Genomic DNA, 12655 nt, shown 5'->3' with positions numbered 1-12655 from the left:
CGCGCAATTAAATGAAGTTTATCAAATTGATAATAACAAACTTCATTTCAATGCTATAGTGGCAACATCGCGCGCAATTGGCTATTTATAGCTTATTACATTGAGCACGATGTTGACTATATAGACAGCATTCAAATAATATATTAAAGGTGCTCTAAGCGATCCTGGGTGGAGTAACTTCCTGTTGACGTTCGAAGTGTTGTCGAACAGAATAGAGGCTAGACCCTCCCTCCTCCTCCTCCTCCTTCCCTTCCCCTCCGTGCTTCCTGAAAAAGTCGCCTTTTTATGAATGCGCCTTTAAAATCAGTCTTGTCAGTTATTGGCTGGAGCATGTTTATTATGTTTCGTGGTCCAGGCTGCACCAGGTAGTTTTTGTTGCCGTTTTTTGAGCTTGTGGCCACTACAGACACCGCATTTTTTTTTTACAGTGTGTTCAGGGGACAGGCAGCTAGTGGACAGTGAGGAGATGTTTGCTGTATGTGACAAAAAAAATGTTTTGACCTAAAAACGTGTGACATCGCTTAGAGCACCATTAATATAATAATTTCTTAATTCCGCCCTTATTTTATCGTTCTTAATTCCAGGTTGCTATGGTAGCGCAGATTGTTTACACATGTAACTCGTGAAAAATATATCGTTCCCTCACCATATGATCTCGAGGCCACGACTTTACATCGCATGGCCACGAGTTGTTATCACGTTCCCATGTGGCCACGACATATTATCATGTTTCCACGATTTTAAATGTCGTGGCCACCACAAAACTAAGTGAACCGAACATGTCCCCTCCCAGTCACTGTAATTTATAGACAGAAAACTAATTGTTGTTATATAGTTCAACACGTTTAGTCTTATTTTTTAAATCAATTTTATTGATTTTTTGCGAGTACCATGCTTTACCATGCCTCAGAGAAAAACCCTATTTTGTCAAGAAGCTAACATAGCATAATCAGATGCAGCTTTATTTTTATTAACAGTAATACATAATTTTCTCCATCATATACGTTTTAAAATTAATTGCATGTAATTTATCAACAAGCCATCCAATAATGTTAGCTATGTTAGCTTCTTGAGTGTTTTTCTCTGAGGCATGGTAAAGCATAGTACTCACAAAAAAATCAAGAAAATTGATTTAAACAATAAGACTAAACGTGTTGAGCTATATAACAACAATTAGTTTTCTGTCTATAAATATATCAAAACAGTTGTTCCCTTGTCTATTAAAATGTGTAATATATTAAAGAGTCTTTGGTGTTTCCATGGTTTCTACAAAATAAAACTGTAAACCGAGGGTAACGCGGGTATGATGCAATTGACAGGCGACTCCTCACACGTCCCGGAGCCTTGGTTAAAATTGCAATTTTCTCACAATTTACAAATAGTTGGAAACATTTGGGATATTGTAAGTACTCAAGTGAACAAAATATATAACACTGGCCTAGTGGTTTTTGGATATTTTACTGTAAAAAATATTACATATTGCACCTTTAAGAATATACCTTAAGCAACCTCCTAAGGTATAGTTTAGGGAACATGCCTAGGAAAGGTATATCTTCAGTTAAGGTATGCCTTTACAATCTCCATAGTGCGCTAAGAAAAAACAATATCTGGAAATCCATCCCAGGGGTGCTTTTCAATATCCCTCCTCGTTTCCTCGCTCCTCCGTCCTCCATCCTATGACCCGGAAAGCGATCGAGCTCAGCCATCTTGAAGGACATCTCAGTTCTCTAATTGCACCCTGAGGAGGTGAGGAACGAGGAATGAGGAGGCTTCCTGAGGAGTCATGAGCGAGGATACACAGGTGCATCCTTTGTGGAAGTCTTTCTCATCGAGAAACCCGACGCACGCATAAATTCTCCTCCCCCTTCATATCTGTCACAATAATTTAAATGTATGCTTTAATGTATGCAGTTTAAATAAACTTTATATCTCACATATTTCAACAGGGCATCTTGCTTTATTAATACTTATAATATATTTTTTAAATAACCAAACTTTAACAACATATGGGTAGATCCCTCGAGTGCAGCTGATGACGCTTCGAAGTGACGCTGAAGGGAGCAAGGATATATCATTTCACTTGATTCAATTCCTCCGTCCTCGCTTCTTTTACTTGTTTCCTTCCCTTGCATCCTGAAGGGGTGGAGCTAAGACACAAGGAAAGGAAGCAAGGAAAGGAAACAAGGATGCACAAATAAGAATTGAGAAGCACCCCAGGTCATTTATTTAGATCATGGGTTTCCTATCCTGTTCCTGGAGATCAACCTACCTGCAGAGTTCAGATCCATCCCTGATCCAACACACCTTATCAAGTGCTCCTAAAGAACTTAATTATCAGGTTCAGTTGAGTTGGATCAGGATTTGATCTGAATTTAGGAACAGGATTGACACCCCTGATTTAGATTAAAGATTTACAGTACCTGCTTCTGTGCATCAAAATGATACATAATATTCTAACTAACTTCATTTGGTCATGTTTATTCTCTTCAGACAAAAATAATTTAATATAAAGAATATGAAAAAATTGGACTAAATTTAAAGGATATTTTTAAAGAAATGTGAAAATTAACACTGATCAGTCATTTGTGTACACCTGTCATTTCTGTGCTGAGATTTAGTGTTTACAGAATGTTTTACAGATCATTTTCTAATTTTAGTCCTAAAATTTACATCAAATTATTCATCTTTCTTAGCCCGGATTTTATATTTGCTTAAACTATATAATTACAATATACTTAAAATATTTAAGTTTGATTGCATTACTTATAAAATATAAGTATATTCTACTAAATTGTGGATGTAATTTGAATGTGTTAATAAATTTAAGTCAAAGGTGATAGAGAGGATTTTTTCGTCGACTGAGAATCCAAAGACTGTTACTGAGTTTTTGAAATGAGCGCATGTGTAAGAACAGCCCCCCTCATTCACAGCTCACTTCAAAGGAATGCCTCCCAAAACTCGTGCACGAGTATCGGAACACGAGTGTTTACCACCGGCATTAGCTGTGTCGTGTTTTTTGGATTCATTATGTCGGACTCACCGTAGGTAACTCATAATCTGCAGTTGTTATTCCTGTCTCCTGACAAAAACATTGCATGCAGCGCCTGTGCAGTGTGGAAAGATACTGGAGCGCGCAGTCGAGCTCGTCTCTCACAAGGAACGTCACGGCAGTGATTGACAAGCCAGAGGGCCAATCCGCGCACGTCTCTCACAAGGAATGTCACGGCAGTGATTGACAAGCCAGAGGGCTTGCGTAATCATCGCGTAAACGATTGGCTGATGTTTTTAAGGCCCTACCTCGTGCACAGATGATAATATTATTACTTTCAGTGCACCTAAAATAGTCTTTTATCAGTTAGTAAAGACAGTTTAAGTAATATTGCAAAAATGTATAAAACAAAACATCCTCTTTAGCACCTTTAAATGCACTTAAATTATTAAGTTTTTCTCCTGACCACGCCTCTTACACATTGGTTTACGGCAGGTAATGACGCCATTTTGTCGTGGTGTGTGTGAATTCAAGGAGCTGTTGATGAGAAGTTGGAACATTTGTTTTGGCAAGTTCTACAGACATTTTTTTTCCAAACATTTGCCTTTTTATCGTTTCCCCCCTGAGAGACTGTTTGTGAGCAGTGAAAATCGTTTGTTAAAGTTTAAACGACGGAACTGTTTTCTCCGGTTAGCTAGTGTTCTCTCTCGCGTGCGGTGGATCACCGTACATGAACCCCTGATCGGCGAGTTCGACGCGCGTTTGTTTCTTTTTCACACGAGGAGCTGTTGTTGGGCGTGTAAACTTAGTTTGAACTAGAGGTCTTCACGGGTCCAAAAATTCATACCCGAACCCGAAGATACCCGTAAATGTGCTACACGGAACCGACCCGGCCCGACTATTATTTTGAAAGTTGGACCCGAACCCGTGCAGAACCGAGAAATGCCATAAATGTACTACCCGGACCCGTCTAAGCTGGACCCGAACGGCACATAGGTCTATTCCACAGCAAATTGCTATTAATAAGTCAATAAACAAGTTGCGAAAATAAAACGTGTTGTCTTACCTAATATTAGTAGCCTAGGCTATAGCTTTCTCCCTTGTACCTGACTGTGATGCACTTGCCAAGAAAGTTCATCCGTTATTCCTCTCTTGCCGATTGAAATGCTTAATCCACTCATTATTCCAGCTTTAAAAGTTCACTTGCTGTCACGATGACAAATGCGACTTTGCAGTTTTGCATTATTTCGTTGTATCTCGAGACTCGAGTCAACTCACATAATAAAATAACTTTGACTGTTTGCCCTTTTGAACTATAATAACGATTGCTTGTTCAGTGACATGGCCGCTGACGTTAGCATTACTTATTTGCGGTCATTTCTGTGCTTTCTGAGCCGAGTCTGACCAAAACTTTAGATATAACAAGACGGCATAATGTTATTATAAAAACAGGAGAAAGAAAGTGCGCTCGCATGAGACATGCGCGTTAGCTGGAGCAACCTGAAACATAAGCTTTAAGCGTCACAGAAGACATTCGTGTGATAGTTCATATTTTGTTAATGATTTGAAATAGGCTATGTTAACTTATTTAAATGCGAATGTGCAAGGCTACAAGCAGTTCTTGAGATTTTAAGTTTGTTTGCATTACTGTTGCACACGATAGGAAGAGTAAAACGCGATGATCACCGTTTGCTTGCATTAACTCCGCCCGCTCTGCTTCTGATGGCTGGGGTCACTCGTGTTTTTTCACCTTATTTCCCGGCTCATACTTTTCAAGTTACAAAACACGCACAGCGCTGTCTGACTCCCAACACGGCTGGGTGATCTCCGAATCAAATCGGCTCGGGTATACACACAATGTTAATCAGACCCGGGAACCGAAGTAATAGATTAGGACCCGACCCGGACCCGGCTGACCATTTAAAATATAGTCCCGAACCCGTACGGGTCCCGGGTCGGGTCCCGGGTCCTCGGGTCTCGGGTCTTCTTTGTAGACCTCCAGTGGCGCCCCCAGAAAATTTTAATAGGGGTGGCCAGACGAGGCCACAGCAATTCTTGGGGTGGCAAAAAAAATAAATAAATAATAATATATATATATGTGTGTGTGTGTGTGTGTGTGTGTGTGTATATACATATACATACATGCAAAATCAATTGGTAGTTATTAATAGAATAATGAGGACACAAACCTTTACATTCAGTCGCGTTCAGTCCCATTTATTTGCATACACATACCTACCTTTTAGTCCAAAAGTGTGCACATTTGTAGAAATACACATTTATCTCAGATTGCATTATGGTTTCATAATTCCCGAGGTCATAAAATATAGTTTGCTAAGGGGGTTCGGGGGCATGCTCCCCCGAGAAAATTTAGATTTATCTGGTGTACATATGTGCATTTTTAAGACGTTTTAAGGCCAACAAATTGGATAACAATAGCTTTAAAACCATGTCAACAAATACATGCATTCACAGTTTTGAGGCAGCTTTAATCGCATGTGTGGTAATTTCATGACTTAACTTACAACACAGCAATGACGGTCATTGCTCGTATTCTTTTGGGCTTTATTTAAGCTATAATAAAGTAATTATGCAGCGCGCGCCGGCACATTTGCGCATGCAATACTTGAGTGCGCGCCGCGAGCACAGAATAACAGCTGATTGGACCTGTTCATTTTTCTGAATTTTACTGACATAGTCTGACAATATCTCATCTGACCGCAGTTCACTGTTGTTCAACTGAAGCTCCCTCGTCGTCACTTGTAACCTATCTTTTCCAATTTTCATTGATTCAACTTATTCGTTCAAAAAGCTGATTCATTCAGTAAACAGCGCCATTTGTTGCTCAGGGACGCAATACAATGCTCTGGATTTGATCTGAACTATATTCGTTGGCGAAATTGTGCAGAAACAGGCAATGATGTCTAAAATGTAAACATGAATAAGATTTATATAACATTTGTTATGCTGATATCTGGAGAAAAACAGCACTCTTCATGTGATATTTATTAACAGTGAAAGCGTGCACTCTAAATGCGCACCGACACTTGTCTAACCTACAAGACAACATCACATACAGGGATGTCAGATCGATTGTTCATCGTTAAAACAACAATTATGATAAAATCGTAGACTAAATATATCGCACACCCCTACCCTACCCTCTTCACAGTATAAATAACATTTGAAATTCAGGTCTGTAGACATTACTATTTAGACTCTTGGTGGCAGTGAAACAGCTACTCTGGTAGCGTCAGTCAATCTATCTTTTTTGGTGGCATTTTTCTTTCACTTCATGAACTTGTGAATTTACATTATGCATTTAAATTAATAGTACCCAATGCAAAATTATACTGGGGTGGCCACAGGGGTGGCCAGAGTTTATGCAGGGGTGGCCGTGGCCACCCCTGGCCACCCCTTGGGGGCGCCCCTGTAGACCTCTAGTTTGAACCTCTGGCTGTCGGCGAACACCGCGGCCGCGCCCGCGCTTCCAGCAGAGGAGAGAGGATGAAGCGCGAAAATGGTGAGTGCAATAATTTAACGACCGTGTTTTATTTCGACACGGCTATTGATTGAAAGATTACGTTAGAGTTAATTGACGAGTTGAAAACAAAAACAGACAGACTATCTTGTTTTGTGTTGCAGGTCAAGAAGAGATGCTTTGGATTGGAAGTGTAAGTATTGCCTCATAACTGTGAAAAGAAAGCTCAGCTATTTAAACATTATAGGCTCAAACAATGAAGTTATACAAGAACAGAACAATTTCCTTGTTTACATCTGGAACATACATGTACATTTATATCACACGTTATGCACAATATGTACACTTATACAGCCTTCACCAAAAACTCCATAGCTGTGTGTCATGTGGGTTTACTGAGACCTTTTCTTTGGCTGATTATTTTATTAATCTGCATACTGCACAGTGCACAATTACATGTAAACCATAAAATCAGGTGCCATAATCAAGACTTTAACTTTAATGTTTGCTCCTCACAGAAAAGTTGTCAACGACGAGCCTGACATCAGCCTGATGGTACTTCAATGGCCAGCTCTTTCTACAGTAAACCAGGTATGTATTGATGCATGGAGTATTTGACAATACCATTATCTGATGCATTATTATATGATAATGTCTTTGTCGATCTTTGTCTTCCTCTACTAGGTTGCAGCTGATAAGGACTCATACAGGCAAACTCCAGTGAGAATCCTCTGTGTTGATCTATAAAGTGCTCAGCTAAACCCATCATGAGTGAAGATCGTCTTGGAAGGATGTTTGGTGATGGATGAACCGACCAACCTCAGGACTTCTGTATCCTTTTTTCTGACTGATTTATGCCCTGCAACTGGACTACCCTAACTGTATGAAAAATACTTTATATTTTATTCAGCAGGTAATGCATACGGTAAAAAAATATATTTTATCTGGCCAAAATATATTTTAAATATATGGTAAATATATGTTACAAACAGTGAAGTTCAATGAAATATATTTTTGAAACTGAAAATATATTTTGTTTCAACCTTATATACTTAAAATATATTTAAACATGTATTTCAGGGGCAGGAAAATATATTTATATATAAAAATATATTTCAGGGCGCAAGAAAATACATTTCCAATCTTACAGTCAACAATGCAAATGTGGGTGGAAGAAAGCCTTGCGATCAAAAGTATCCATCATGTTAGAAGAATTTTAAACACTTCCAGAAAAAACATGAATTTCCCCATATTTTCCACATTGACCACTTTGTTCACATATGATCTTCCCAAAAAAAAAAATACAGAGTTATCATGGCACCACCTCACAAATGTGTGTTTTAGTCTATTACTTATTAATTAATTAATTAATTTATTTGTAATTTATTGTCAGTGTAATATAGCGTTTAACAAATAGGCCTACAAATAAATAGATGAATAAAATCGCTAGATGTACGATGTTAACTGTGACGTAATTTGAATGGGAAACCACTAGCAGCGATCACAGACTTTTGGAGTACAGCGCATGCACGTCATTTTGATCTGTAACGGTCGTCAGTCAACCGGGAGTTCACGGAGTAAAAGGTAATGAGCTATAACTTTATTTTTAGTCGTCATTTTTTACATATGTAATGTTAATTGCTACTTTGAATGTATAATGTTTTGTATTGTCAAGGTTTTTTTTTACTTTATTTGTCAATTTAATGCCCTGTTTGTTTCATTTGCTCACATGAGGAGACGCATTTGATATTTTCAGATTTCCGTTTTAACGTCATTTGTTTTTCATTTGGACACTAGTGAAAACTAACGTTACACACAAAAATAATGTTTAATATTTTTTTTAAAGATTTCAGCTGTAGAGTGTTTGGAGACCGTGCTGCCTGCTGTTGTCGATCGATGATGCTCACGTGATCCTGTTACTGATAGTGGAGCTTGTAACGTAAGTATTTTTTGCTAAATTTAAATGTTTTACTAAACTTGTTAATTATGCACATATTATTCGCTCGTTATTAAGAGTTCAGGCATATGCTGGTTTGCCATTAATGGCATTTCATGCGCCCAATTTTTCTACTATTATTATCATTATTAATATAGCCTAGGTTACTATAATATATTCACTTTCTGCTGAATGACAAGCTGTTTTCGATGATCCAGTTGAGCCAGTGATTCAATAAGTCGCTTGTAACAGAAGATGCTTATTTGTCACGACCTACAGGTTTACATGTGTCATTCATTACTGTAAAAAAATCTTCTTTTTATTTTCAGTAGCAGAAGCAGAGACGGTCTGTGCAACAGCAACAAGGTGAGAATGATGAGACACTTTAAGAAGTAGAATAATTTTGTTTAATTAAGCACTGTTAAGCAAATTATATTATTTTATTGTGTAATTTATGAATTGATATGTTCTCTGCACTTGTGTTAATATCTGTTTCTGTCTGGAATAGGTGCGGGTCCAAACCCATCTGTCAAGATGCTTGTCCACTTGCTGTCCGCCCCACCATCCCAACAATTGTGCTGGAGAGCCTCTGACCACAAGTTATAGGTACAGGATAATGTTCATAGTCAAGTCATATTCATTTCTGTGGCACTTTATACAAAACAGCTTCACAGTAATAAACATGAAATTAACAGAATTCAAAATTCAAAAGTTGAATTTAAATATAAAGGCCAAACTACAGATTTTTTTTAATTATTATTTTTGGCTAAGAAAAATAAAGTTTTTGTTTCTGATAATACTAAAAAAAGGGATACTCCACCCAAAAATTAAAATACTCTCAGAATATGACTTTCTTTCAAATTATGATTTTTGGAAAATAATCCATCTCTGTGAGTGCATGTGTAAGGTTGACACTTTAAAAGCCACACAGAGTAAAAAACAACAGTAGTCAACATGACCCTAGTTGAAGTGAAACACTAGGTGTGTGTTAGAAAAATATTAATATTTTAAAGTCTGTACTTCCAAATGATTCCTCAAGCTTTAAAACACACATCACAAATTACAACATGTTGACTTTGAGCCCATACTGGACAGTTGGCAAATCTGTAGTGTAACAAATTTAACATAATAGTATTTTCCTCAAACACACCTATTGTTTCACTTCAGAAGAAGTTGATTCGTCAACTGAGGTCATGTGGATTACCATCATGTTCACTTTGGTTTTTGACCTTCTTGCATGAACACACAGAGATGGATTATTTTTCTAAATATCTCTGTTTGTATTCCACAGAAAAAGATAATGTCATTATCAACTGGAACAGCTTGAGGGTAAGTAAATGATGAGATCATTACTGTTTTTGGGTGGATTATCCCTTTGAGTTAAGTTAGCTTAAATGAGTGACTTTGTGATATTTCACTATCCCTTCATTTGTAAAAGTGAAAATGCAATGCAGAAGTGTAAAGAAAGGCTAATTCGACCTCTCCTCAATCATCAGTTTCTTTACTGTACTGTCCAAAAATGTGCCCATTAAATATCTTTAAAATCCAGTATACCTGTAATTGTTTTATTTCCAGTGTAAACAAAAATATCAGGAAATCCAAAACTAGTCAGAAGACAAAGTGCATGCCCTCTGTACCTGTACAGATGTTCAGTTATTGTGTTTTGTCTTTTGTAGGAGTACAGTGGTAGAGACAGAAGAAGTGCCCTTGACGAGGAAACCATGGCAGCCATATATACGGTAAGTCAATACTTGGTGAAAGGAAAATTTACTAGAAACATTAAGTTAAAAAAATAACTCATAAAAAATATAAATATAAAAATATACAAAAAAATGGCCAAAAAATACATTTTTAGAAAATATATTTATGTAAATATATTTGAAAATATATTTTTTAAAAATATACAAAAAATGTCCAAAAAATATATTTTTAGAAAATATATTTATATTTGAAAATATATTTTAGCTAAATATATTTTTTTGGCCATTTTTTGTATATTTTGAAATATATTTAAAATATATATTTGAAAATATATTTTTTTACCGTATGGGCAACCTAGGAAAATGTGAGCTGGCACCTAAAATGGAATACTGCCACTATTGTGAACTCAGGAGTGTGAACAAACCATATAGTTTTGATGCAATTTGTTGTGATTCTGAGATAGACTATTTATGTGCTTAACAATAAGCTGATTTGTTAAAACTAGTTTTTTCACGTTTTATAAGGAAATGTTTTCAGGACATGAAATGTTGTTGTATTTGGAATTGAATTAAAATAAAACATAAAATTGAATGAATGTACCTTTTATTTGCTTTTTTTCTTAATTTTGTAGTAAAATAGAAGTTGCTATAAATTAACTTGCTTAGTACATTTGAACTTAAATATACTATGTGTAATAACTACAAAGTAATTAATATTACAAAACATTTTAAGTTAAATTACTTAATCATTACTTAATTTTTTTAGGGCAACCAGTTTCCTCAAATTTTTTAAGTAAATTCAACTTATCCGGGCTAACAGTGTATCAGAGAGACGATCTTACCACAGTATCTCCAGTTGACAGTGAGGATCCTCCAGTACAGCAGAGAGCAGATGAACGGAACCTCCTAGTTTATTCTTAGACAGATACAGTTGTCTCAGGTGTGAGGGGTTTGATCTCAGAGCTGAAGCCAGAGCAGCACAATCTTCATCTGTGACTTCACAATTCTTCAACCTGTAGAGAACAATGACACACTCTTCACTCTCAGTTCAGATCAACAGGTACAAGTCACAGTTCTACACAGACCATTAAATGTATGTATATATATAAAGAAATTCAAAAAGCTTTCAATACCTGTGCTTCAAAAATCCCAGTTTACATTAAAAGTTTACTAATAATTTTTTAATTTTCTCATTTTGTGTAAATCCAGTTATTTATAGGGAATACAGGGCTTTTGCTGAAGCTGGCTAACCCTTTTCAATCTGAGAATGCAGGGCAGAAATTTCAGAACAGGCCATAAAAGCAGACTCAAACTCCTTTGGAGTAACTGACGTAAGACACATTGAAGGCAACGCAACTAGCTCAGGTTCTGTGTCCGAGTCCATGTCTATGGTAGATGGCAAGGGCAACCTTGAAAGACAATCAGCTGTACAGTTCAACCAACCTGCACGACAGACCACATCATAATTAAAGCATAGCAGGCACACAGCCCATCAAGCTATGCGCATGCCAGCCCTGTCTGCTCCTTTTGTACAGAGTAGTGTCGTGAGAGACTGATGTAAACTTGCACCCCCACAGATAGGTCCTCCACTTTTCCACCGCCCACATGCATACCAAAGCCTCTTTCTCCACTGTTGCATACTTCCTCTCAGTCTGAGTTAAGGATCTGTCTAAGAGCAGTCCTGGGACCATTTCAGGGAACAGATGTAGCGTCTGGAGCGATCAAACACAATTGAAAAAAAAGCAATCACCCATGCAGGCCCTGTAAGGTCTGGCTCCCCCACTGAGCGCTATCACCCCATCTGCACCATGTGCTCTTTACACACATTTCAAAGACCCTTAGGAGACAGGAAGCAGACATTGTCTATAAACTGGATTCTTTGCCATTAATTCATTGACAACCTCGTCTAAATGAATGAACATGCATTTCCCCAGTACATTGTGTATATTATTACTGTTTGTATGTTGTTCTTTGAAGGTTTCCACATCTCCGGCAGGGGATGAAATATTGTCCCCTGCACCTGAGACAGAAAGTCCCTCCCCTTCGGTATCGCCAATGGCGAGCCGTTGAGAAGAGATATCTCAGAAAACCATATTCCGTTTAGCCAATGTGGTGCTATCAGTAAGAGGCAAGTCCCTTGTTGGCAAACTGTGGTTAGAACTCCTGGGAGCATAGAAACCAGAGGAAATGCATACAGGCGCATTCTGGGCCAAGTATGCGCATCACATCCAGACTCAGGGGAGCTGGGTGACTCAGAATGAGGTAGAGTGGACATTGCACTGCCTGTTGGGGGGCAAAGAGGTCCATCTCAGTTTCATAAAATCTTTACCAGATTTGTTTCACTACCTCAGGTGGAGTTTCTACTCCCCTGCCGGTATTCTCTGTCTGGACAGTAGATCTGCTTCCACCTTGAGATATCTGGGGATATAAAATGCTCTGAGGGACAGGAACTTGTCCTGAGCTCAGAGCAGAATGCGCTGCACTAGCCTGTCTAGAAGTTGCAAACGCAGTCCACCCCGGCTATTTGTATTAGAAGCTACTGCAGTAAT

At 37.8% G+C, this 12655-nt stretch overlaps 1 protein-coding gene across 1 annotated transcript in view; it reads right to left on the bottom strand.

Annotated features, from left to right (window-relative positions):
* LOC125257743 (ribonuclease inhibitor-like) overlaps positions 1-12655 on the bottom strand; it is a 90143-nt gene that overhangs the window by 33307 nt on the left and 44181 nt on the right. Inside the window, exon 3 of the mRNA XM_048174392.1 lies at positions 10949-11119. Coding sequence (XP_048030349.1) covers positions 10949-11119 — 171 coding nt within the window. The remainder of the gene's footprint in view (positions 1-10948; positions 11120-12655) is intronic.

This window comes from Megalobrama amblycephala, linkage group LG22 (assembly GCF_018812025.1).
Source record: "Megalobrama amblycephala isolate DHTTF-2021 linkage group LG22, ASM1881202v1, whole genome shotgun sequence".
NCBI lineage: Eukaryota > Metazoa > Chordata > Actinopteri > Cypriniformes > Xenocyprididae > Megalobrama > Megalobrama amblycephala.
Note: the sequence above shows the minus strand (reverse complement) of the source record. Positions and strands in the feature narration are given on the sequence as shown.